General features: G+C 39.8%; 1 protein-coding gene across 11 annotated transcripts in view; it reads left to right on the top strand.

Moving 5' to 3' along the window:
• Positions 1-27,163, top strand: part of fryl (furry homolog, like) — a 110,542-nt gene that overhangs the window by 50,425 nt on the left and 32,954 nt on the right. For 7 of the 11 annotated variants that reach the window (XM_046835869.1, XM_046835865.1, XM_046835862.1 and 4 more), the window contains 31 exons: positions 453-592; positions 757-853; positions 946-1,025; positions 2,443-2,523; positions 3,118-3,286; positions 3,695-3,787; positions 4,473-4,571; positions 5,124-5,225; positions 8,181-8,225; positions 9,704-9,807; positions 9,889-9,997; positions 11,506-11,592; positions 11,691-11,862; positions 12,201-12,333; positions 12,430-12,537; positions 12,806-13,043; positions 13,662-13,832; positions 13,923-14,009; positions 14,087-14,355; positions 15,182-15,398; positions 15,982-16,106; positions 16,255-16,312; positions 16,412-16,503; positions 23,057-23,229; positions 23,337-23,497; positions 24,205-24,315; positions 24,399-24,553; positions 24,635-24,734; positions 24,814-24,982; positions 26,150-26,406; positions 26,488-26,628. In XM_046835869.1, coding sequence (XP_046691825.1) covers positions 453-592; positions 757-853; positions 946-1,025; positions 2,443-2,523; positions 3,118-3,286; positions 3,695-3,787; positions 4,473-4,571; positions 5,124-5,225; positions 8,181-8,225; positions 9,704-9,807; positions 9,889-9,997; positions 11,506-11,592; positions 11,691-11,862; positions 12,201-12,333; positions 12,430-12,537; positions 12,806-13,043; positions 13,662-13,832; positions 13,923-14,009; positions 14,087-14,355; positions 15,182-15,398; positions 15,982-16,106; positions 16,255-16,312; positions 16,412-16,503; positions 23,057-23,229; positions 23,337-23,497; positions 24,205-24,315; positions 24,399-24,553; positions 24,635-24,734; positions 24,814-24,982; positions 26,150-26,406; positions 26,488-26,628 — 4,143 coding nt within the window. The remainder of the gene's footprint in view (positions 1-452; positions 593-756; positions 854-945; positions 1,026-2,442; positions 2,524-3,117; positions 3,287-3,694; positions 3,788-4,472; positions 4,572-5,123; positions 5,226-8,180; positions 8,226-9,703; positions 9,808-9,888; positions 9,998-11,505; positions 11,593-11,690; positions 11,863-12,200; positions 12,334-12,429; positions 12,538-12,805; positions 13,044-13,661; positions 13,833-13,922; positions 14,010-14,086; positions 14,356-15,181; positions 15,399-15,981; positions 16,107-16,254; positions 16,313-16,411; positions 16,504-23,056; positions 23,230-23,336; positions 23,498-24,204; positions 24,316-24,398; positions 24,554-24,634; positions 24,735-24,813; positions 24,983-26,149; positions 26,407-26,487; positions 26,629-27,163) is intronic. The other 4 variants (XM_046835866.1, XM_046835871.1, XM_046835868.1 and 1 more) reach the window with 1 other exon arrangement.

Genomic DNA, 27,163 nt, shown 5'->3' with positions numbered 1-27,163 from the left:
ATATGCACCCACTAACAGGTGCCATGATGAAGAGATAATCAGTGTTCTTCTCTTCACCACTCATAATGTTATAATGTTATGCCTGATCGGTGTATAATCGCAATATCTGTTAGTTCAAACTCTTTCATCCCAAAAGCACTAATGATATGGAGGATCGATCCAAAACAATCAGCTAATTTAAATCATCAAAAAATAATAATAATCAATAACAAACCAGCATCTTCTAACATGCAAGTGAAAAACAAATAGAAATGCAGTACAGCGAGTCCTTTAAGACTCCTGGGAAGGCTGGGCCATGCCTCAACTTACCATATTGCATCTCCATTACAGGTCAGGGTTTACCTGTGTTTCGACTTCCGGGAAAGAAGGATTCTAATGTCTAATGTTCGTTTATACGTATAGTGTATATAATGCAGTGGTTTATAACGTGATTTGGCGTTTGTGTGTTGTAGTTAATAAGCTCTATGAGCTCCATAGCGGAACACTGTTTGCCCTCGCTGTTGCGCACACTGTTCGACTGGTACCGGAGGCAGAGCGGCACTGAAGACGAGTCTTACGAATACAGGCCCAGATCCAGCACCAAGTCCAAAGGGTAAACACAGACATATACACACACACACACACACTGATGTATGGCACGCAGGCATGTTTTTGCACGTTCTCCTATTTTTTTCCAGTGTTTAAAGTTCATTTAATTTGTTGCGTTCGATTTTAGATTTCATTTTAACCTAGGGATTTGTTTTTGTCCTCCTCCAGGGATGAACAGCATCGGGATAAAGACTACCTACTAGAGAGGAGGGATTTAGCCATAGACTTCATTTTTTGTTTAGTTTTAGTGGAGGTTTTGAAACAGGTGAGATGTTTGGACTACACCTTTATCAGACCTTCAACCAGCTTCAGTCTTGTACTCATGGCTGATGATGCCTCTGTTTTTGTCTTTCGTAGATTCCTCTTCATCCTGTACCAGATGCATTAGTACATGAGGTCCTTAACCTGGCCTTTAAGCACTTTAAACACAAAGAGGGGTAAGTGGGGCACGTGTTCACACCTTCTCCCAAATTCTCATATCTATGTTCTCCTTAAGCTAGTTTTGTCTCTGATGTTAATTCGAAATATCGCTCTAATTGAACATGTGGCACATTTTTCAAAAATCTTTTTTTTTAGTGTTCAAGAGTTTATAGTTATGTGTCCAGGACACTAGAGGTCGACCAATACTTATAGCTAGGTTAAATTGTACTGCCGATAACCGATTAATCAACCAATTGTTTTTAAAGTAGATACTGGATAAAAAGAAAAACCATAACAATCCTTGTAAAATAGTACAGAAATAAAAAAAACAAACAAAAAAAAATATTACAAAATCATGGAAATGTGCTAAATATGATATATATATATATATATATATATATATATATATATATATATATATATATATATAACTATAATTAATATATATATATATATATATATATATATATATATATATATATATATATATATATATATATATATATATATATATAGATATAGATATAGATATAGATATATATAGATATAGATATAGATATAGATATATAAATTATATTAATAAATATTGAGGAAAATCAAAGGCATGCGTTTAAACTGAACACAAATAAATGTTAGTTACATCCGAAATTAATAAAAAAAAAAACACTTCAAATAAACAGCATATGGCATCAGTGATCTGCCTCTAGAGGCCACTTTCGTACTGTATAACGCAACCCGGAAAAACTATCGTTAAGTATTTTTGCAGAGAGTTTCAGCACATATTGGTGCCGAATAATCTGTAAAACTGGTTGACCCTCTACAGGACACACATTCTCAAATGCTTTTGTTTGTTTTTTTAAATACACATGGTGCATAAAGGACATCCCGAGTACCCACAACGGAATAAAAAATTGTGTGGGAGGCTTTGTTTTGTTTTGGTTTTTTCGCTTTGATTTTACCTGCTCAGAGGTGAGAAATTACGAGCTCCGATTTCTAAACGAATGCAGCAAAGACAACATTATAAAAGAGTGTTATCTACTTCTAATCGGAAGGTCATGTGGTCAAATTTTAGCACTACCAAGCTGCCCCTGCTGGGCCCTTGAGCAAGGCCCTTAACCTTCAATTGCTCAGTTGTATAACAGAGAGCTCTGGATGAGGGCATCTGCCAAATGACGTAAATATTAACGTAAATGTGTTGAGGTTCTTTTTTGAGTCCTTTCTTTCTCATACCATCTCAGGGAATTTTCCTTGCTTCGATCTAAATTGCTCACTCATTAGGGATAAACCTAAAGGCTTAACATATAAATTCCTATTTTATAACCTCTTTCTTTCTGTAAAGCTGCTTCGGGGCAATGTCCACTGTTAAAGGCGCAATACACATAAAGCTAAATGGACTGGAATCGAATCTAACTTGTTGCTTGTGATGTGTTACAGGTACTCTGGCCCCAACACTGGTAACGTGCACATCATTGCAGATCTGTACGCCGAGGTCATCGGAGTCCTCACTCAGTCCAAGTGAGTCGGGATTTCGGCCAAAACCTTACTTTGAATTTTTTTTTTAGGACTTTGTAAGATCTGAAAATGAGTTTCTGAAAAAGACTGTTGTTGTCGTCCTGGTGTCAGGCTGTTTATATGACTTGATCAAAACATAGTCTGTGTTTTATGCAAATTCCAGCAATTTTATCACTTCCAGACAAACTAGATGGTCTGTGCAGGACAAACAAAACTTGTGTTCAAACCTTTCGCCCAGAACAGGGAATCCTGGGCAGCTCCAGACACATTTACCGCCGGCATAATTCACCATGAACACATGCTAAATCTCCAGCACAGTTACACCGAGCACCCAATAATCTCTTTTTACTTACTACTGCAATAGTAATAAAGAGTGATTTACTATATAAGCTTCATGCTCTTCGTCTTTTGCCCAGAACTACTTAATGTCTGTAGCAACATATGTAATTGTGATGAATTTGCTTGTATCCTGGTGTCTGAATATAATAACATTGGGACTGGGGGTAGTTTATTTTTTTTTTTATTATTATTATTTTTTTTTTAAGGAAGCGAAAGTCACTGAACCGATTAATGTGGTGTTTTGGTGAATGTGTGCAGGTTTCAGGCAGTGCGCAAGAAGTTCATCACAGAGCTGAAAGAGCTGCGGCAGAAAGAGCAGAGTCCTCACGTGGTGCAGAGCATCATCAGCCTCATCATGGGGATGAAGTTTTTCAGAGTCAAGATGTACCCTGTGGAAGACTTTGAGGCTTCCTTTCAGTTTATGCAGGTTGGTCTATATACACACACACACACACACACACACACACACACACACACACACACAAGCAATCCTATGTGCATGTGTTTTTTCCAATTGTGCATTTTGGCCAAACGTTTTTGGACACCTGACCATAGAGGCTGCTTTTGTACTGTATAAAGCAACCCGGAAAAACTATTGATATGGTTTTTTGCCAGTAGTTGATAGTACCAGGTCGACCGATTAATCGGAATGCTAGTGAAAATAGTGAACATTTTATTGCTCCTATTTTTAAGAACACAAGTATCTCTTCCCATAAATGCTAAATCTCCATTATCACATTGACACCGGAGTGATTTTTTTTCCCATCATATATCGCTTATTTTCATCTCATCTCATATCTAAAAGTGATATATTTTGTATATGCTGTTCATGTAGGAATGTGCCCAGTATTTCCTCGAGGTAAAGGACAAGGATATAAAGCATGCTCTAGCTGGCTTGTTCGTGGAGATCCTCATCCCTGTAGCTGCTGTAAGTACCTCACTGCCCATCTTCTGCTTGCTCCTTGTATATTTTGGTACGTGTGTGAGATCTTGAACCACCTGACCCAGTGCTTTAGACAGTCCTATTTCGGAACTTTTTTGGGAGTTGCATTCCAAAGAAGAACCACAATATTTGACTTGCGCAGCCCAGGTGCAAATATGCAGCCTTATCTTCGAGCCCGAGCCACGTCCTTACTCCCCATCGCACCGGTTGCACAATCGTTTTACAGCCACAATTCTACTGCGGCGGGGTTTTGAGGAGCTAATTAGGCTCCCCGCACTAATTAGATGTTCAGCTCATCATTATTTCCAGCGTGGCCCTAAATGGAAGAGAAAGACGATCCAACTAATTGTCAGATTAATTTTTTTTTCCATAATTGTAATAATGAGATCTCTGGAACCGAACACATGGATCCTAATCCCGATTGTGTATGTTTGTCAGACTTATACTGTGTGTACAAGTGTAGTTGATGCTCTGTTAGCGCAAAAACTGACCTCAGAGTAAATATGAATATATGTGTTACATATTTCTTAGCAGAAAAACAGGGGTCAGGGGTTTGTTTGAGGTGTAAAAATAGTTAAGTGTAGCGTTTATTATTTGCAATTATTATGTCAGTGGAATGACTTTACAGAAATGTGTGTGTGTGTGTGTGTGTGTGTGTGTGTGTTTTAAGGCTGTGAAGAACGAGGTGAACGTGCCCTGCCTGAAGAACTTTGTGGAGATGCTCTACCAAACTACTTTTGACCTCAGCTCCAGGAAGAAGCACTCATTGGTAAATTCAGCTCTCATGCAGCTGTTATGGGGGAACGCAACAGTGCATGTAGGGGGCGTGGCCTCAGTAACCCTGCAGAAAGTGCGCTGTGCACGTGCGATTGATGAAAGCGTAGAAATTCAACTCAAACCGCATTAAATCTCTGTTTTAACTTTTTTTTTTTCAACTGCATTTAAGTTTCTTGTTATAGGCTCACCTACAATTTAGTAAATTACCAGTTTACTACTATTAATTCCCGTGGAAAGTTTCCCGTCTTGGATTTTGCAACATTACTGACAACTGAGTTCTTATGACAAGTGTAAAGCGTTCTTGTACTAAGTGCATTGAGCCTCTGAGTGCGTTATTTAGCAGTATGAGAAGTTGTGTCCGTGTCTAGGTGTCTGGGAAGAAACTGCACAAACTGCACCGATTTCATTTAGTAGAAGTGTCTTTCATTATGCGGGTGTCTTTCAGGGTTTTTTTTTTTTTTAAGACTAATTTTAGATTAAAGAATGTTAATCCTCTCTCTCTCTCTCTCTCTCTCTCTCTCTCTCTCTCTCTCTCTCTCTCTAGGCACTGTATCCTCTGGTCACATGTTTGCTGTGTGTCAGTCAAAAGCAATTTTTCCTCAACAACTGGCACATCTTCCTGCAGAACTGCCTCTCACATCTAAAGGTACACAGATCCTTTACAGTACAGTGAACTTCCCATCAGTCATATTCATCATCATGCTTCAAAAGGGCATCCACAGTCCTGTAGTGATCTCAAATTACATATTCACTATTATTTATCGGTGGCCATATTCAGGATCATCTGAGATAATTTCTGCTCTATTTATATAACAGGGCTTTCTGAACTACCCTTAATAATCCTTACAGGTGGTCCCCGAGTTATGATGGTTCAACTAGCAATTTTTCGATCTTAGGCCGGCGATAGCGAGAGACAAAACCGTAAAGATGTTTTTGTGCGGCAGGAAACGTCGCAGCGTATACGCGGTATATTGGGATGCTGTCTTTTTCTCCGACATCACCAGACACGAACTCGTCCATGCGCCCGCATATATACATACATATATACTGTATAGTATATACAAATCCATAATCCATATTGCTAGACAGTGACACTGCGCAACTCGATCAATACTTGGAAAACACCATATTTTGTGATTTTGTTCTGCATGAAATCGCTGACTTCCTGCCATTTTTAAATATTTCTACGACAGTCCAGTGATACGGATGTATACACAATTTTATCAATATCATTAAAAAAGTGAATTGCTTTCATTTGCGTTATTCGATTAAATTTTTTTATATGTTCCACACATAAAACAATAATTGCATTGTACATGTGCGCACCGTAGCGAATACCTGTTCTGTCAGACCCCTACAAATTACAGTAGACTTCCCCATAGTGATCACCATTCTTTAAGACTGGTGTAGTCTAGGCCATGTCTCGATTTACTCAAGTTGCAGCAGGTTCAGCAAAGCGCGTCTGCACTGTAATCAGGGACTACTTGTGTTTTGTAAAGTACTTTAAATGTAGGGCCACTTTTTAAATACATGCAGATGTTTTGTGTCTCTGGATTTTAATCTACACGTACAGTGTTACCACTAATTAACACGTGAAAGGGAAACGTTCCTTATGTCCCTCCCTCCCACCCAAAAAAAAAAAAAAAAAAAAAGTCAGATGAGCCAATCAGCACATGCGTCTGGAGCGATTTCCAGTCCAGGCCGCGGCTCAAATGTTGACATGTTTAAATCATATTTCTATCATCACATTCAATTTATTCTTAGTTGTAACATCTTGTTTCTTAAACGAGTGGAATGAAAGTAAATTTTTTGTGTGTGAGCAGCTTATTCAGATTTTACATACGTTTTAGTTACGTGATATAACCGTACGTTACAGTAAGTAACATGACATGACACATTTTCTGTCTTTGTATTAAATTTGTATTGTATTGTATTGTATTAGTTCAAGCCTGAATGAATAGGACATACAGGTGTTGGAACTGTTTACCGTGTCCGATCTTTTTCTTGCTTTTTTCCTCCTGTTGATGTTGAGCAGGAATATATTAGATTTTTTTTCTCCTCTCTGTGATTCTCTGGTTTGTAGTCGACTCTGTGATCATGCTCTTGTAATTCAGTCCGATTTTTCCATTCAGTTCTCAGTGATTCCCTGCAGTAACTTGTTCAATTACAGTACAAATTTGCGCTTATACATCGGCTTTGCTTGCGAGGTTTCGTGGCCTCTCCTGTCTCTCCTGTAATCCGAGCCGAGTTCTGATCCGATTTGCGTTTTTTATTTTGTGAATGGAACCAATCTATCGATGATCAATGAGTAGCTTTGACGTCGGTGGTGGATAAAACGCGTCTGTAGCCCAATTGCTTGTGATTCCTCGGCTCATTGTTGGGATTTTGTTTTTTCCCCCCTGATTTGATCCTTGAGCTCTTCCAGTTCACTTGTGCTTTATGATACAGAATGTAGAATGTTTTTCCCCTCATGTTTGTCCGCGTCTCCTTCTGTCGCTCCACCCACCAAAATCAACCAAAATTTTGCTTTGCTTGCTTTTAATCGCTCCATTTGTCTTGTTTTTTTTTTTTTTTTTTTTTTTTTTTACTAATCCAAGTGCTTTTTCTGCAATGATGCTGATTTCAGACTTTTCCTGATTTCAGATTGAGATACCATTCCAGTGTGTCGGCTCAGAAAAACTAAGATACCCAGACTATAGTTTAGTTTGGGGCCAGAAGTACCAAAATTTGTTTTTTCAACAAAAATATACACATTTAAATAAGAAAAATTCTGGGGAAAAAAAGCTTTCTCGAATAAAAGTTTTCATTCTTTAATTAATGACTCAAAAACTCAATATTAATCATAATCTAATATCTTATCAAATAAAGCATGGAAGGAAAGGAGTAAATTCCGGTACTGGACCACCTCCAGAACGCTCTCCAGACTTTGTTCAGAATCCAAATCCCACTAGTCAATGAGAGTGAAGAGTGATTAAGCCCGCCCTGTAGGAGAAATTTGTACTGGAACTTAAACACAAACTTTCAAAGCGAAAAACAGCTCTTTCATAAACAATGAATCCTTTTGTTTGCATTTTTCAGTCTTTTTATTATTAGATATGTTTTGGCTGGTTTCTCCAAAATGTCATTCCGATAACGTGTCGTTTTGTCGATCAGACATTTTGTTGCTTTGTCAGTCACGAATTCCAGGTTTTATCGAGTGGATATTCATTTAAAGAGGTGTCTTTTCCGGCTGCCACATTGGGATTTTCAGGTCGAAATATCGTTCCTTTGCACTTTTCCCTCCCAAATCTAGAACCCTAGATTGCCATATTTGTGTTTCTCTGTTATCCTTTGGTTTTCTCATGATTCACTCTGGGGGAATGTCCAGTCTTCTTCTAACGCTGTACACAGCTCACACACACACACACACACACACACACACACACACACACACCACTGTGCACAATATTAGTTTATTAAATATTTGATTTGTGTAAGTTCATGTTGCATCTTTTTTTTTTTTTTTTTTTAACATGCATGTTTTCCTCTAACTTACAAAACCCCCTATACTTTTGACCCTCCCCCCTATTCTTACCCCGTTTCACAAATTCACTTGCTCCAGATGCCATCAAACAACAGCATCCGTAAGCAGATTGAGACTCTCCAGGTGAGTGGCGACCGACACCTGTTACGGGAGCCGATCTTGTTTCTAGGAGGTCTTTTGATTGGCCTCGTCTTCTAAGCGGGTTTATTCGACTCATGGTGATCCTTGTGCACTGATCTTAGGGGTTAAACAAAAAAACAGATGCAGACATATGCGGTACATGGAAACATTTGAATGGCCCACAAACACACAAGTGGGTTGTGTTTCGGTAAAAGTGTTGAAGTGTCCAGCAGCATTAAAAGCCTCCTCAAGGTGTTCAAACTCTGGCTTGCTGATCGCTGCATGCACTTCTTCCATATCTACCTTAGCATTAGTATCCGCACAAATGTACACAGGAGTCAATGGCGGAGAATGCTCTTGGTAGTAGAAGCAGAGCAGTGAGAATCTGCGCACCATGATTTGTGAATGAATACACAGACCTTCTCCATTGAGTCCGGAGTTCTTACTACTCGGGGAAAACGTGACACTGTAACTCTGTAGTGCTGCGGGGATTTTTGTATTGCCATCAGTGGTGGACGAAATAAAAGTGAAAGTGCTCACTTGAGTAAAAGTACAAAAGTATTTGCCTTCAAATTAAGCATACAAGGTACTATGATTTATTACGGCTGTAACGATCCTATTATCATTTTTATCACAAGACTCTTAATCAACTCAGTTTATGTGAAAAGACTCTGATGTGAATCTCAGCACAACGATCTATTAATAGAATGATATTAATGAGTCGAACACTGATTGATATCTATTCAAATGATCATGAGTCCAAAACCGAACTGTATGTTGGTGATCAGTAGAAACCACCAAGCGCCAATCAGAACAAGTTTAAAACAGACCCTGATTGGTTGTTTGCTGCGTGTTTGACCAGTTACTATTTTTTCCCCATAGAAATAAAAAGACTGATTTCAAAACATGTAGCGGAGTAAAAAGTAAAAGTCTCCCCGAATAGAAACACTTCAGTGAAGTACAAATACGCCAAAAAGCTACTTAAGTACAGTAACGTTATATTTACTTTCTTACTGTCCACCACTGATCCTCGGCCCGGCGCCTCCCGGTCTTCCAGTAAGTCTCGGCATGGACGCTGGGTTCCTTCTGTCCTATGGGACGGATTTGCAGCCCACATCAGTCTGTGGATTTCCCGTGTTTTGCAGCTGTACTGATGATGGACTCAGGGCTGAGGAGTTGTTCGAAGCACGTTGGGCAAATGTGTCAATAAAAGGCTTTTTTTGCAGGAGCTTTTCTTAATTCTTTCATTTTAACCAATCAGATCTTCTTCTTCGTGATAATCATTAATATTCTGGGCTCATTAAATCACATTCCTGAAGCCTTCATGCTGATTCTCGATTCTAATCTAAATCATCGGTGCATGGACTGACGGGGTGAATTTAATTTTCAAGAATCGATTCTATATTAAATATATGCAACATTTTTCCGTAATATGTGAAACCTTTCACTAAAGTTCACTCCCACGTGTCTTGTGTCTTTAGAACAAAGACCCCAAAATGTCTCGTGTAGCACTGGAGTCCCTCTACAGGCTGCTGTGGGTTTACATCATCAGGATCAAGTGCGAGAGCAACACCACCACTCAAAGGTAACGCTTCCAAGACAGACAGAAACAGAGTTTTTAAATAGTGTACAGAAATCACTAAACTCTTCTCTCTTTCTCTTTCAGTCGCCTTCTCAGTATTGTTTCAGCACTTTTCCCCAAGGGCTCCCGCAGCGTGGTGCCCAGGGACACGCCACTGAACATCTTTGTCAAGATTATCCAGTTCATCGCTCAGGTAAAAGAAATTAATACAAAAATAAAAACTCTCTTCTCATGCAGGGACCTCTAAAAGAGGAATTTGTATATTTGGCTCTCGGGTTTCAAAGCATGTCAGCCAAAATTGTGAAAAGGGGATTTTTTTTTTCTTTATTTACTGCTGCAAAATTAAAATAAAATAAATAAAAGGTCTGCATTTAAACTCCATCACTGAACATAGATGGCGCTATAATAAATGGACATTTGGTGATAAGGATGAGGACGGGGTCCCTTTATAGCAAGGGCCCCAAACAGTTTTTCTGTGAGGGCCACATAGTTTTTTCTTTCTTTAATGGGGGTCGGTCTGTAATAGGAAATGACATGGGCCCGAGTGACTACTAGTATTATTGCGGAGATTTTATTATGATTTTAAATATATATATTTTGCCTCTTAATGCTACGTTAGTTTTTGTTATTTTTTGACACTTTTTCAAAGATATATCGCTTATTAAAATTGCATTATTACTGTCCTAATGACATTTCTTCATTTTCATGAAATCAAGCTGTTGAAGTCAAAACATTTTCTTACTTATGCATATGTTTGGTGAGTGAATCTAACAAATAATTAGGCTACATTTCATTTTACAGATACCAATAGCTTGGACGATATACTTGCCGATAACCGATTCGTTGCATAACATTCATATAAACATAACACTCCATGTAAAATTGTACTGAACTGAAAAAAAAGATTATCAAAAACTAAATCATGAAAATATGCTAAATTAAATTATTAAATATAATTTTATGAATCAACAAATTATAAATAATAAATATAGCGCTCTTCGTGCAGTGCGCAGTCTGACGCGTAAAAACAAAGGGCACGTGGTGTCAGTGATTCTCCTCTAGAGGCCGCTCTCGTCATGACAGCCACCCAGAAGCCGGAAAAACTATCGGTGTGGATTTTTGCTGAGAGTTCCAGCTGTCAAAAATCGGTGCTTTGACCTCTATTAATAACTAAGGGCTTAAAAGCCAACATTTGTTATCAAATGGAGAATATGATATGATTTATTTTAAATTACATTTTCAAAATATATGTCTCTGGCACTGTTCAGAGGGCCGTTCTAAATGTGGGGTTCCTCTCAATATCTATTCACTTTCCACAGTCGCCACTGGCGCATTTATTGAGGATAAACCTAATGTTTTGTAACCTGTTTGTCTGTGTAAAGTTCGGGCAATGGCCATGGTTCAAAGCACACTACAAATAAAATAAAATTGAATGGAAATAATATATTTGAGCTCGTTAAACGTTAATGAGGACGAGATGGAGGAACAGTAGAGGGATTTTGTATAAGACACGATGACTCTCGTAGCCATGTTGTTGTGGTCGGCCTGAGATGTTCAGGGAAGTGCTGCAATCAGAAGAAATTAGGGCCGATGAACCGCGGACATTCCAGTAAACTAACAAACATAGAAGAACAAAACTAGTGTAGTGTTTGTGTAAGCTCTGTGTGTCCTTACTGATCCCTCATGGTTGTGGTTATACAGGAAAGGCTGGACTTTGCCATGAAAGAAATCATCTATGACCTGCTCTGTGTTGGAAAGTCTCACAAGACCTTCACCATCAACCCAGAGGTACGACACACACACACACACACACACACACACACACACACACACACACACACATTATTTTACATTCTTTTCATCTCGCATCTCTCTTTCTTTCCCAGAGAATGAATATTGGTTTACGGGCGTTCCTGGTGATAGCAGACAGCCTCCAGCAGAAAGATGGCGAGCCCCCCATGCCCACCACCGGTGTCATCCTGCCCTCGGGGAACACCTTACGGGTCAAAAAGATCTTCCTGAACACCACGCTGACCGATGAGGAGGCCAAGGTCATCGGTAAGAGAATCCTGTCTTGCCTGCTCAGCTTTTTGATTTGGCCTCGAGGAAGGGCTTGTGTTCATATATGAACTCCCCTCCGAAAAAAATAACAGAATAAAGCATTGTACGAGATTTTTTGTTGTTTTTGTCTGTATTTCAGGCACTGCGTTTTTTTCTTCTCTCTCAGCCCATTGTTTTATACTTGAAAAGCATTTCTCAGATATATACTGTTTTTCCTGTTGTGAATTATATTGTGAGAATTCAAAAGGTTCTTTTGTTCTTTTTAATGTGTGTGTGTGTGTGTGTGTGTGTGTGTGTGTGTGTGTGTGTGTGTGTGTGTGTGTGTGTGTGTGTAGGAATGTCCCTGTACTACCCTCAGGTGAGAAAGGCTTTAGATAACATCCTCAGGCACCTGGATAAAGAGGTGGGTCGGTCCATGAGCATGACCAGCGTGCAGATGTCCAATAAAGAACCAGAGGACATGATCACGTGAGTGCTCCCAGTCTGTCTCTCATCATAGTTCCCATGATCACTGTGTTAATTAGATGCAAAATGTGCAACAATGTGCACGTATTTCCGCTGTAGCGGAGAGAGAAAACCGAAGATCGATCTGTTCCGGACGTGTGTAGCCGCCATCCCCAGACTGATCCCTGATGGCATGAGCAGACAAGACCTAATTGAGCTCCTGGCCAGGTAATGACCCGTCACTTCAGACCTCTTTTCCCTTTTGAAAAAATTGTAGCATAGGGTTCCGATGCGAATCGCTGAATCTTACCATCACCAACATTTATTATCGAAATCCTGAGCGATTAGACAAGGACTGCATTAAACATACCAAGATTATTAAACGTTTTTCACAAAACAGGGCGTTTCTCGTCATACAACACGTCAGGGCGGAAAAGAACAAATTGCGCTAATTTGCCTGCTTCATGAACACGTGTTTTTTGCTAATATTTTGCAGACTGACCATTCACATGGACGAGGAACTGCGAGGTCTGGCCTTCACCACTCTGCAGGCTCTGATGGTGGATTTCTCCGATTGGAGGGAGGACGTGCTCTCGGGCTTCGTGTACTTCATCGTGCGGGAGGTGACGGACGTGTACCCCACGCTGCTGGACAACGCCGTCAAGATGCTGCTGCAGCTCATCATTCAGTGGAAACAAGCTGTACAGAGCAGCAACCGCAGTCAGGACTCACAGGTGTGTGTGTGTGTGTGTGTGTGTGTGTGCGCGCCAGGGACGGCTTCAGTACGATACCAAAATGTAATACCTCGGTTTTGATACTAAATCGATACCATAAGTGACAAATAACCAGCCTCAAAAGACAAGTGAATTAATAACAAATTTTACTGATAATAATAAAAATGTATTCATATCTTAATACCTTTGTATCAAACTGTAACAAAAAACCCCACAAGGAACATGGGTTACATTTTGATGTTGAAGGAAAAAAAATCGACTGAAGTAACACAATTAATGCACAATGTTCATAACTTTTCAGTCTTTTACCAGTTTCGTGGCAATTTGGGAAGCACTGCCACCTACAGGTACATTTTGGAACAGCAGCATATGAAATACCGGAGTCAGCAAAATGATGTACCGTTTTACGTAGTAACTCGAGTAATTGGAATACATAAATGATTTGCTTAGATGCTTCGTTTAGTCTATTTAACCACACACGGAGCACTGTGTTTCATCACGGACCGTTAATAATAAAGCACCGTTCAGGGGTCTCATTTATAAACATGGCGTATGCACTAAACATGTTCTGAGGAGGAGTTATAACTCTGAATGTGTGTCTGTGTGTGTGTGTGTTAGAGCTCTAAGGGGTGTCTACCTCTGGAGCGTTCTCCCGTCATGGGCGTGCTGCACGTGGTGGAAGGTCTGGCTCTCGCGGTGCTGTGCAGCTGTAGGCCGGCCACACGCCGCCTTGCCGTCAACGTGCTCAAGGAAGTGCGCGCACTCCACAACGCTCTGGGCATCTCCAAGGTAACCGCCATTGCCATGACCACAAAGGAGCATTTTTTAACGTCTGCAATCATGCATCGCTGGAACAGTGCGTTTTCCAAATTGTTTCAGGGGGATGAGGAGCTGGCTGTAGATGTCATGGATAGGGTGAGCGCTTCAGTTCTGGATAGCTTCATCCATCTTACCGGTGCAGATCAGGTAGGAAAAGTCCACGTCTATAAAAACGTTCCCCGCACAACAATGCATGCTGTAATCCTGATATTTTCTCCGTGCAGACCAGCCTGCTGTACTGTCCCAGTGGAATAGACCTCCAGACTCTGGCGGAGTGGAGCTCGTCTCCCATCAGCCACCAGTTTGACGTAGTCAGCCCGTCACACATTTGGGTTTTCGCACACGTGACTCAGGGTCAGGACCCGTGGGTCATCAGCCTGTCCAGCTACCTACGCCAGGAGAATCTGCCCAAGCACTGTCCCACGGCGCTGAGCTACGCCTGGCATTTTGCCTCCACCCGACTCCAGCTGCTCTCCCCACAAGTTGACATCAAGTAAACGATATTAATCCAAAGTCTGTCTGTCTGTATTGGTTTGTGTCCATGTCTGGTTTTCATGACAAACGTACTTATGTAAGTTTTTAAAATTAAATTATATATTTAGATCTAAAGACACACCTCTATTTACCCTGTTTTACTTTTGCAATATTTTATTTCTATCAAAATTCTTTTTGATTAAGGGTGTAACGGTACAAAAAAAATGCACAGTTTGGTTACGTACCTCAGTTTTTAAGTCACGGTTCGTGACAATTTCAGTACGGTTAAAGGGGAGAAATGCAAAACATAAAATCGCTTGCTTTTTTCCCCTCATCATCGTTTATTCATCATCAACAATTTACATTTTTTTAAAACAACTTTAAATCAAATGCCTGCTTGGTTAAATAATATATAAAATTGTCATAATATTTTATATAGAATAAAATATCAAAAAATTTAATAGAATAAATCAAATGCGACACTTTTAATTGTATTTAATTGATTACATTGAGTGATCTATAAAAATGGCACAAATTAGATCGATTAAATAAAATAAATGGAAAAAAGAAAAATAAATATTTGACATTTGTTAGATCTCATTTGGTACAGAATCCTTTCAAGAGAAATTCTTAAAGTGAACGCGCTAAAATCCGTATCGCTAGCATTGGCAATGGCGGCGATTTTGTGCACGTGCAAAAACGACGCACTACGAATTTTTTACTACGAATTATTAAGAATACGTGTCCCGTTACACCCCTAGTTTCTATACCAGTAAAAGTGTGTACCCTTTCAATTTTCCATCACTTTTCTCTCTCTCTCTCTCCCCCTCCACACCCGTCTCTAGTAGCCCGATCAATGCTAAGAAAATGAACAGCCTGAGCAGCAGCGACTCGTATGTCGGCTTGTGGAGAAACTACCTGATCCTGTGCTGCAGCGCCACCACCTCCTCTTCATCATCCTCATCGTCCTCTTCCTCGTCCTCGGCCACAGGATCCGTGCGCTGTTCCCCTCCAGAGACGCTGGCGTCCACCCCAGACAGTGGATACAGCTACGAGTCAAAGGTCAGTGTCACCGCGGACTTAACTCGATTTGGATTGTTGGACTCAAGTTCGTTATTTGTTATATCCATGGAAAGCTTTGAATTTTTGAATTCTTGATTCCGATTGGCTTTCCTATTTGTCGTGCTTCATTGCAGTATCGAGGTGAATTCATTGAGGTGGTATCAAAAAGTTTGGAGAGTAGTTTTGTAACAACAGATGGCAGCACAAGGCTGCACGCACAGTCACAGGGTGCACCTTTGTAAGTCAGTGTGCCAAAAGACATCGTCCTGTGTACATCGGGAGCTAGAGCAAGTCTCGAAACTTTCTGATACCATCTCTGTCTTTTTTTTTTTTTTATCCATTCAGTCAGTTTTGTATTCAGAGCATCAATGCTGGCACATGACCATGTTATAAGCGGGATAATCCACGGCTCGGTGTGAGGCTTTACACAGTTTTAACTCTGCTTCGTGTCAGGCGGTTATTCGGTTCTGTGTCGTGTGTTAAAACACACACCTGTTCGTGGATTATCTGTTACATGTTGAATGTTCAAGGTGAGAGCAGTTACACATATTATATATGCTAAGGATTTTGTGTGTGTGTGTAGATCATTGGCATTCCGTCCCCCTCTTCCTTGTTCAAGCATGTGGTTCCTATGATGCGTTCTGAGAGCATGGATATAACGGAGTCTCTTGTCCTGGGGCTTGGCCGGACCAACCCTGTCGCTTTCAGGTGTGTCTACATGTGTGTGTTGTAATGCAGTATCTACTCGTCATCGTAAAACTCCTGTGTGTTCCCTGCGATACTGAATACGTGTGTGTTTGTGTGTGTGTGAGATGTCAGTCTCAGTAATGCTGTAATGTTATTGTCTGTTTGTCAGAGAGCTCTTGGAGGAGCTGAACCCCATCATTAAGGAAGCTCTGGAGAGAAGGCCAGAGGTGAGCGGATTGAGCGGATAAATCAGCCACGTTGTACAATATACGGCTTGTTTCTTTTTTTTTGTCATCTTCACATTTGTATCTCGTGTGTGCATGTAGAACATGAAGCGGCGCCGGCGTCGTGACATTCTCAGAGTCCAGCTGGTCCGGATCTTCGAGTTGCTGGCTGACGCGGGAGTCATCAGCCAGATGTACGGAGATTTCTCTTTATCGTTCTGATCGCATTTGTCTCTCATTAGATCTCAATTTTTATTATATTAAAATTTGTGAGAATCCGCAGATTTGTTCTGTTAGAAAAGTTACTGTTACTTCAATGAAATTTTACTCAAGTACAAGTCACATTACCAGTCTAAAAATCTACTCAAGTAAAAGTAGTGTACAAAACAAAAGTGCAGATTCAGGATTCAGACATCGAGCACACGTGTTACACATCTCAAACAACGTTTTCCTCAAAGTGACGAATCAAAACGATTTAACTGGCCACTGCATTCTCAACAAAAGTATGTGTTTGGGTTATACAGTAATGCTCTACTCTAATGCAATAACACTTTTCATTCATTACACTTAAATCGTAAACAATTGAGTTAACTTCACAATTTTTCTCTATTAAAGTCCTCGTTCATTTCCAACCCTGGTGCTTAACAACATTTTTTTACTCAGTAAAGGATGTGATTTTAAAATGTACGATACTTTAAACCAAACATACTTAAGTAAAAGTAAAATAACATGAGTAAATGTAATCCGTTACTTTCCATCTCTGTGTGTTAACCAGGAAGCTCTATGGTTTAATTTGCTTATAACGATCCTGTTTATTCTACAGTAATTAATTTCTTTTTCTTTTTCTTTTTAAGGAAATAACTAAATAATTCAGAGATTTTTTTGGACTTTCGAAAATCAGATTTTTGTTTTTTCTATACATCGTACAGTAGATCCCAATTTCAGCTTATTAGCAGATAAGTTTTACACCACCCAGTTACTATCCAACTATCCAATATTATCTGATAGACTCATATTTGATCGAATACAGCGGTGGACAGAAAGAAAGCAAATGTAATTCGTTACTGTACTTAAACAGTTTTTTCACATTTCTGTACTTTACTGAAATGTATGTATTTGGGGAAACATTTACTTTTAACTTCACTACATTTAAAAGTCAAATATCTTATTTTTTACTCAACCACATTATGGTCAAACAAACCACCAATCAGGGTCGAGCGTGCTGTTTTGAACTTGTTCTGATTGGTGCTTGGTGGTTTCTACTTATCGCCAATTGACAGTTTAACTCGAACTCACCACAACACACGTGACCTTATTTACGTGTTTTTTTTTTTTTTTTAGATCATTGTGTTGAGTCTTTTCACATAAATTGAGTTGATTAAGAGTCTTGTGACTAAAATGATAGGAACATTATAGCTGTAATAAATCATAGTACTTTGGATGCTTAAGTACATTTGAAGGCATTCGTTTCTGTACTTTTACTCAAGTGAACGTTTAAAGGTAGCACTTTTACTGGAGTAACGTTTTACCCCGTGTATGTTTGCTGATTTGATCGTAAGTTTACTCTGTAAACTGGCAGGTTGAATGTTTCATGAAATTCATGATCAAGGAAGATTAATAAGACTATTTCAGAAGCAGCCATAATGAGTGCTTTGCCTCCCATAGTATAAGCCTGATATTATCTTTGAACAGTAGATCATGAGATCTTCACTTCTGCCCCTATATAGACTGTTGGTGACATCACTGCCTGTTTTTTTTTTTTCCCCTTCTTTTTCTTTTATCTACACTCTCACAATGTTTCACTTTTTTATGTTTGACCTGTTTGTTTGACCCCAATATCTGGTGGTTGGTATTGAAGTGGTCGCTTTCTTTTTCCAGACATTTCAAAAGGTTATATTGACTATACCCAGTGCTTGTGCAACGGCTCTGAACTTTCTCTCTTTAATCGGCTTGCTTTTCCCAAAGACAGCTTTCTGATCTTCATGTTGGTTTATCCTTGATAGATAGATAGATAGATAGATAGATAGATAGATAGATAGAGATAGATAGATAGAGATAGATAGAGATAGAGATAGAGATAGAGAGATAGATACTGTAGGTAGGTAGATAGAGAGATACGGTAGATAGATACTGTAGGTAGGTAGATAGAGAGATACTGTAGGTAGGTAGGTAGATACTGTAGATAGAGAGATACTGTAGATAGAGAGAGATACAGTAGGTAGGTAGATAGAAAGATATACTGTAGGTAGGTAGATAGAGAGATACAGTAGGTAGGTAGATAGAGAGATACTGTAGGTAGATAGAGAGATACTGTAGGTAGGTAGGTAGATACTGTAGATGAGAGATACAGTAGGTGGGTAGAAAGAGATACTGTGGGTGGGTAGGTAGATAGATACTGTAGATGAGAGATACGGTAGATAGAGAGAGATACTGTGGTAGGTAGGTAGATACTGTAGATGAGAGATACTGTGGTAGGTAGATAGAGAGATACTGTGGTAGGTAGGTAGATACTGTAGATAGAGATACTGTAGATGAGAGATACTGTGGTAGGTAGATGAGAGATACTGTGGTAGGTAGGTAGATACTGTAGATAGAGAGATACTGTGGTAGGTAGATGAGATACTGTGGGTAGGTGGGTAGATACTGTAGATGAGAGATACTGTGGTAGGTAGATAGAGAGATACTGTAGATAGAGAGATACTGTAGATAGAGAGATACTGTAGGTAGGTAGATAGAGAGATACTGTAGGCAGGTAGGTAGATACTGTAGATAGAGAGATACTGTAGATAGAGAGATATACTGTAGGTAGGTAGATAGAGAGATATACTGTAGGTGGGTAGATAGATACAGTAGGTAGGTAGATAGAGAGATACAGTAGGTAGGTAGATAGAGAGATACTGTAGGTAGGTAGATAGAGAGATACTGTAGGTAGGTAGGTAGATACTGTAGATAGAGAGATACAGTAGGTAGGTAGATAGAGAGATACTGTAGGTAGGTAGGTAGATAGATACAGTGGGTAGGTAGATGAGAGATACGGTAGATAGAGATACTGTAGGTAGGTAGGTAGATACTGTAGATAGAGAGATACTGTAGGTAGGTAGAAAGAGAGATACTGTAGGTAGGTAGGTAGATACTGTAGATAGAGAGATACTGTAGATAGAGAGATACTGTAGGTAGGTAGATAGAGAGATACTGTAGGCAGGTAGGTAGATACTGTAGATAGAGAGATACGGTAGATAGAGAGATACTGTAGGTAGGTAGGTAGATACTGTAGATAGAGAGATACTGTAGGTAGGTAGAAAGAGAGATACTGTAGATGAGATACGGTAGATAGATACTGTAGATGAGAGATACTGTAGATGAGAGATACTGTAGGTGGGTAGATGAGAGATACTGTGGGCAGGTAGGTAGATACTGTAGATGAGAGATACTGTAGATAGAGAGATATACTGTAGGTAGGTAGATAGAGAGATATACTGTAGGTAGGTAGATAGATACAGTAGGTAGGTGGATAGAGAGATACTGTAGGTAGGTAGGTAGATACTGTAGATAAAGAGATACTGTAGATAGAGAGATACAGTAGGTAGGTAGATAGAGAGATACAGTAGGTCGGTAGATAGAGAGATACTGTAGGTAGAGAGATACTGTAGATGAGAGATACGGTAGATGAGAGATACTGTGGGTAGGTAGATAGAGAGATACTGTGGGTGGGTAGGTAGGTAGATACTGTAGGTGGGTAGGTAGATACTGTAGATGAGATACTGTAGATGAGAGATACGGTAGATGAGAGATACTGTGGGTTGGTAGATAGAGATACTGAAGGTGGGTAGGTAGATACTGTAGATGAGAGATACGGTAGATGAGAGATACTGTGGGTGGTAGGTAGATACTGTAGATAGAGATACTGTAGATAGAGAGATACTGTAGATAGAGAGATACGGTAGATAGAGAGATACTGTAGGTTGGTAGATAGAGAGATACTGTAGGTAGGTAGGTAGATACTGTAGATAGAGAGATACTGTAGATGGAGATACTGTAGATGAGAGATACTGTGGGTGGGTAGATAGAGAGAGATACTGTGGGTGGGTAGGTAGATACTGTAGATGAGAGATACTGTAGATGAGAGATACTGTAGATGAGAGATACTGTGGGTAGGTAGATGAGAGATACAGTGGGTAGGTAGATGAGAGATACTGTAGATAGATACTGTAGATGAGAGATACAGTAGATGAGAGATACTGTAGATGAGAGATACTGTGGGTAGGTAGATAGAGAGATACTGTGGGTGGGTGAGAGATACTGTAGGTAGAGAGATACAGTAGGTAGGTAGAGAGATACTGTAGGTAGGTAGGTAGATACTGTAGATAGATACTGTAGATAGAGAGATACAGTGGGTAGGTAGAGAGATACAGTAGGTAGGTAGATAGAGAGATACAGTAGGTCGGTAGATAGAGAGATAATGTAGATAGAGAGATACTGTAGGTAGGTAGATAGATACTGTAGGTAGGTCGATACTGTAGATAGAGAGATACAGTAGGTAGGTAGATAGAGAGATACTGTAGGTAGGTAGATAGATACTGTAGGTAGGTAGATACTGTAGAGAGAGATACAGTGGTAGGTAGATAGAGAGATACTGTAGGTAGGTAGATACTGTATATAGAGAGATACAGTAGGTAGGTAGATAGAGAGATACTGTAGGTAGGTAGATACTGTATATAGAGAGATACAGTAGGTAGGTAGATAGAGAGATACTGTAGGTAGGTAGGTAGAGAGATACTGTAGGTAGGTAGGTAGAGAGATACTGTAGGTAGGTAGATACTGTAGATAGAGAGATACTGTAGGTAGGTAGATAGAGAGATACTGTAGGTAGGTAGGTAGAGAGATACTGTAGGTAGGTAGATAGAGAGATACTGTAGGTAGGTAGATACTGTAGATGAGAGATAATGTAGATGAGAGATACTGTAGAGAGATACTGTAGATAGAGATACTGTAGATAGAGAGATACTGTGGGTGGGTAGATAGAGAGATACTGTGGGTAGGTAGGTAGAGAGATACTGTGGGTGGGTAGATAGAGAGATACTGTAGGTAGATACTGTAGATGAGAGAGATACTGTAGATAGATACTGTAGATAGAGAGATACTGTAGATAGAGAGATACTGTAGGTCTGTAGATAGAGAGATACTGTAGGTAGGTAGATAGAGAGATACAGTAGGTAGGTAGATAGAGAGATACAGTAGGTCTGTAGATAGAGAGATACTGTAGATAAAGAGATACGGTAGATAGAGAGATACTGTAGGTAGGTAGATAAAGAGATACTGTAGGTAGGTAGGTAGATACTGTAGATAGAGAGATACTGTAGATAGAGAGATACAGTAGGTAGGTAGATAGAGAGATACAGTAGGTAGGTAGATAGAGAGATACAGTAGGTAGGTAGATAGAGAGATACAGTAGGTAGGTAGATAGAGAGATATACTGTAGGTAGGTAGGTAGATACTGTAGATAGAGAGATACAGTAGGTAGGTAGATAGAGAGATACAGTAGGTAGGTAGATAGAGAGATACAGTAGGTAGGTAGATAGAGAGATATACTGTAGGTAGGTAGGTAGGTAGATAGATACAGTAGGTAGGTAGAGAGATACTGTAGGTAGGTAGGTAGATACTGTAGATAGATACTGTAGATAGAGAGATACAGTAGGTAGGTAGATAGAGAGATACAGTAGGTAGGTAGATGAGAGATACAGTAGGTGGGTAGATGAGATACTGTAGATGAGAGATACTGTGGGTGGGTAGGTAGATAGAGAGATACTGTGGGTGGGTAGATACTGTAGATGAGAGATACAGTGGGTAGGTAGATAGAGAGATACTGTAGGTGGGTAGATGAGATACTGTGGGTAGGTAGATACTGTAGATGAGAGATACAGTGGGTGGGTGGATGAGAGATACTGTGGGTAGGTAGATGCTGTATATAGAGATACAGTAGGTAGGTAGATAGAGAGATACTGTGGGTAGGTAGATACTGTATATAGAGAGATACAGTGGGTAGGTAGATAGAGAGATACTGTGGGTGGGTAGGTGAGAGATACTGTGGGTGGGTGGGTGAGAGATACTGTGGGTGGGTAGATACTGTAGATAGAGAGATACTGTAGGTAGGTAGATGAGAGATACTGTGGGTAGGTAGGTGAGAGATACTGTGGGTAGGTAGGTGGGTAGAGAGATACTGTGGGTGGGTAGATACTGTAGATAGAGATACTGTGGGTGGTAGGTAGATACTGTAGATGAGATACTGTGGGTGGGTAGATGGAGATACTGTGGGTAGGTAGATACTGTATATAGAGATACAGTGGGTAGGTAGAGAGATACTGTAGGTAGGTGGGTGAGAGAGATACTGTGGTAGGTAGGTAGAGAGATACTGTAGGTAGGTAGATACTGTAGATAGAGAGATACTGTAGGTAGGTAGGTACTGTAGATAGAGAGATACTGTAGGTAGGTAGGTAGAGATACTGTATATAGGTAGATACTGTAGATAGAGAGATACTGTAGGTAGGTAGATACTGTAGGTAGGTAGATAGTCTTTAGTCTTTATTGCAAAAAAATCTATTGAAATTTTCTGATCTCCATAGAGCTTGTTTTTTTCTACAACGGCACCCCCCCGCCCCCCTACATCAAGTTATTCATATGTTGTGTGTTCAGGTTTCAATATATATTGTGGTTCTGGTACTGACTGTGTGTTTGTCCGTGTGTACGCAGTGGGAGTGGGGGGCTGGACGGGGAGAGTCATTCTCTGAACAGTACCCTGTTAGAGTACGTCGATCTGACGAGGCAGCTGCTGGAGGCCGAGAACGACAAAGACTCAGACACACTCCGGGACATCCGCTCGCACTTCAGCGCCCTGGTGGCCAACATAATCCAAAATGTGCCAGGTACATACAGGAACACACTTCAAAACCTCATACACTGCAATTTTCGGCCGGTTTTAGTCTTTCCAGAAACACCAGTACATTCTTTTTTTTCTGTGTGTGTTCTCCAGTGCACCAGAGGAGGAGTATTTTCCCTCAGCAGTCTCTGAGACACAGTCTGTTCATGCTGTTCAGTCACTGGGCCGGACCCTTCAGCATCATGTTCACACCTCTAGACCGCTACAGTGACCGGAACATGCAGATCAACAGACACCAGTACTGCGCCCTGAAAGTAAGGATGCGCACAAAATACACAACTGATCAACTATCAACTACCCAGATTTTAAAGCCTACCTGTAGCCTAAACTAAAGCTGGTTGAAGGTTTGCTAACAATACGGTTCCAAAAAGTTACTCACGTTCTCTCTTACTGTCGTTTTTTTATAAACATTTTTTAACTCTGATTGGCTATACTTCTCTTTGCAGCTTTGCAAAAACGATTGAAAAAAGCTACACGAATCCGCTAGTACACGCTGCTCGCTTTATACAATTCAAAGTTCTGTCTCCCGGTTTCCTTGTTTGGATGGCGAATACAGACTACCGCCACCTGCTGGCATTAGGGAGTTACGTGCTCCTGTGGTTTGGTGTGCCAGATGCCCATGGCTAATAATCAGCTCGGTCTGACTGTATGAGTGTAGAAAGGACATTACTGATAATCACACAACTACAGTGTGATATTTCTCACTCTCCATTGTTTTGTATTGTGGATTTGACGATTTAGAATCACACTCTCGGTGTCTCCCAAATGAGGACGGGTTCCTCTCAAGGTTTCTTCCTACTCTTACTAGTCCATTGTGAAAAGCGCAATGGAAATAAACTGGAATCGAAAAAGCCTAATTTGCAGCACATCAATAAAAAAAAGCCTAGATTAATCAGAAGGCCGATCAGTCGCTCAATCTACCCACGATCAAGGCATCACGTTTATTTGTTGTACCCCACAGGCCATGTCGGCGGTTCTCTGTTGCGGCCCGGTGGCTGATAACGTCGGCCTCTCGTCTGATGGATACCTCTACAAATGGCTAGACAACATCCTGGATTCTCAAGACCGCAAGGTAATCCACGCACTCTTATCGTAAGCAGGGAACGATGGATACAGTTTGAGGAAGGAAATGAAAGCATTTATGTGTGTCTGCAGGTTCACCAGCTGGGCTGCGAGGCCGTGATGTTGCTGTTAGAACTGAACCCAGACCAGAGCAATCTGATGTTCTGGGCCGTGGATCGCTGCTACACCGGCTCCCGCAGGGTTGCCGCCGGCTGCTTCCGAGCAATCGCTAACGTCTTTCAGAACAGGTCCGACTCACTGCATTTGATCGTGAGGGTCCTTTGAGTATAGAATGTGTGCTAATGATATTATTATATCTCGTGTGGCAGGGATTATCAGTTTGAAACTGTAGTGCTACTCAACCTGATCCTCTTCAAGGCTGCGGATTCTTCTCGAGACATCTATGAAGTGGCCATGCAGCTACTTCAGGTACAAAAAAGTGCACACTTTGCGCCACCGGAAAATGTTTAAACATATGAATTATGTCTAAATAGTGTGTCTGTGGTAGATCTTGGAGCCGAAGCTCTTTCGCTACGCCCATAAACTGGAGATCCAGCGTTCTGATGGTGTCCTGACTCCACCCTCACCGCTGCCCCATCTCTATTCCGTATCTTACTACCAGCTGAGCGAAGAGTTGGCGCGAACCTACCCCGAGCTAACGCTCCCTATCTTCTCAGGTACTAAACACAAAGTCCATGTTTTTTTACAGCATCTGCAGCTTTTTGGAAATTAATATCAAACACTTTGTAAATTATACTTGAGCCAGAGTTACTTTCACTTCCCCGACTAACATTTGCTTTCACATTGAGCCATTTCGACTGTTTTGGTTCATGTCAATGCAATGATATGATATGGTGGCCGAGAAGTGCAAAACTAACGAAAAAATACGAAAACAAATGAACAAACCCGCAAACAAAATAACAAATCGCAAAACAAATGAACAAACCCGAGAACAAATGAACAAATTTGAAAACACATTAACAAATCCAAAAAACAAAATGACAAATCACAAAACAAATTAACAAAATTGAAAACAAATGAATAAATTCGAAAAACACGTCAACAAACCTGAAAACAAAATTAACAAACCTGAAAACAAATTAAAAAAAAAAAATCACAAAACAAATGAACAAATCCAAAAGCAAAATAACAAATGACAAAACAAATTAAATATTTTTAACCAAATCCATAAATTGGAAAACAAATAAAAAGAAATCACAAAACGAATGAACAAATCTGTAAACAAATGAACAAAATTGAAAACAAAATTAACAAGTCAAAATGCAAATTAAGAAATCCGAATATTGTGATATCTTGAATGTTAGATGTCTTGTCCAATGAGCGGTAAGTACTTTATTGGCGTTAGATTTTCGTTTTAGAAAGAGAAATAAAAAAATGAAAAAGGACTGTTATGTTTATTTTCTTTGAATACTCCAGAACCAAACAAGGCTTGATTTTTTTTTTCTCACTTTTTTTTTATGTCTAAATGCAGAACTGCAGAAGCAGTGTTTTTTGCTACTTTGTAAGACTTTTGTGTTTTGAGTTCATTTCCTGAGGCTCCTGCCTGCTCTCAAGTTTCCGCTGTTGTGATGTATTGTTTCTTCAGTTCTGCAATTAGACGTAAAAAAGAAAATCAACCCCTTTGTACTTGTTTTTCTGTAGTTTGGTTCTAAAGTATTTTCTTTCTTCCTACATTTTTATGAAAATTGCATGACTGGAGAGTACTATTTTACTATTTTCATTTTTAATTTGTTTTCGGATTTGTTTAATTTGTATTTGCATTCGTTTATTTGTTTTCGGATTTGTTAAATTGTTTTGCACTTCTCGTCCACTGTAAAATGAAGAGGTGAGTCAGAGGATCCAGACAGCGCACCCTGGTGGTAGACAGGTCATGCTGCATTACCTGCTGCCGTGGATGAACAACGTGGAGTTGGTGGACTTTAAACCGCTGGTGCGTCGGCAAGAGGAGTCCGAGGACGAAGACAGCGCACGCGAACGTGAGATGATGGTGAACAGTCGCCGCTGGCTCAGAGGAGAGGGCTGGGGATCTCCACAGGCAACGACTATGGTCCTAAACAACCTTATGTTCATGACTGCTAAGGTACATTGTGTTGAGGATACCATTTTAGAGTAGCTTAGAAATGCATGCACGGCCTAACGTGTGTATATCGTTTGTGTTCAGTACGGGGACGAATTTGCGTGGTCGGAGATTGAGAATGTGTGGACCACTCTGGCAGACAGCTGGCCAAAAAATCTCAAGATCATCCTTCACTTCCTCATCAGCATATCTGGAGTCAACAGTGAGCCAAGTCTCCTGCCTTACGTGAGTTTCAGCTAATTTCACATTCAAGCATTTTGGCCTTAATAATGTGTAACATATATTATACATAAAATTACTTGTTTTTTGTTTAACCTCGTTTCTTTTATTAACATTTGCGAACATCAACAGTTTACATTTTCTTTTATCATTTTAAGTAAAATGCCGACCTGGTTTAAATAACAAATATTTTATATAGCACCAAGCATAGAAATAGAAAAAAACAAAATTATAATAATAAAATAAGTAAATAAAATAATCACAGATACGTCACAACAATATTAAATAAATAAATAATAAAAAAAATTCAAATAAATAAATTAAATGTCAAAAATGTGATGAATAAATGGAAAAATTAAATGAGTTTACATTTGTTAGTCTCTATTTGGGTAATACAGATATAGATATATATTTAAAATAATTTTCTAAAGATATATTCTACTAAACTGTTGTACTTTATTTCAGCATTATTTATGTGTTTCTTAGATGCATCCACTTGTTATTTTCATTCCGTTCATTCATCCATTCACTCCCTCGATGT

This window comes from Silurus meridionalis, chromosome 23 (genome assembly GCF_014805685.1).
Source record: "Silurus meridionalis isolate SWU-2019-XX chromosome 23, ASM1480568v1, whole genome shotgun sequence".
In the NCBI taxonomy this organism is placed as follows: Eukaryota; Metazoa; Chordata; class Actinopteri; order Siluriformes; family Siluridae; genus Silurus; species Silurus meridionalis.
The sequence above is the reverse complement of the archived record's forward strand: the minus strand, read 5'-3'. Positions and strand labels throughout refer to the sequence as shown.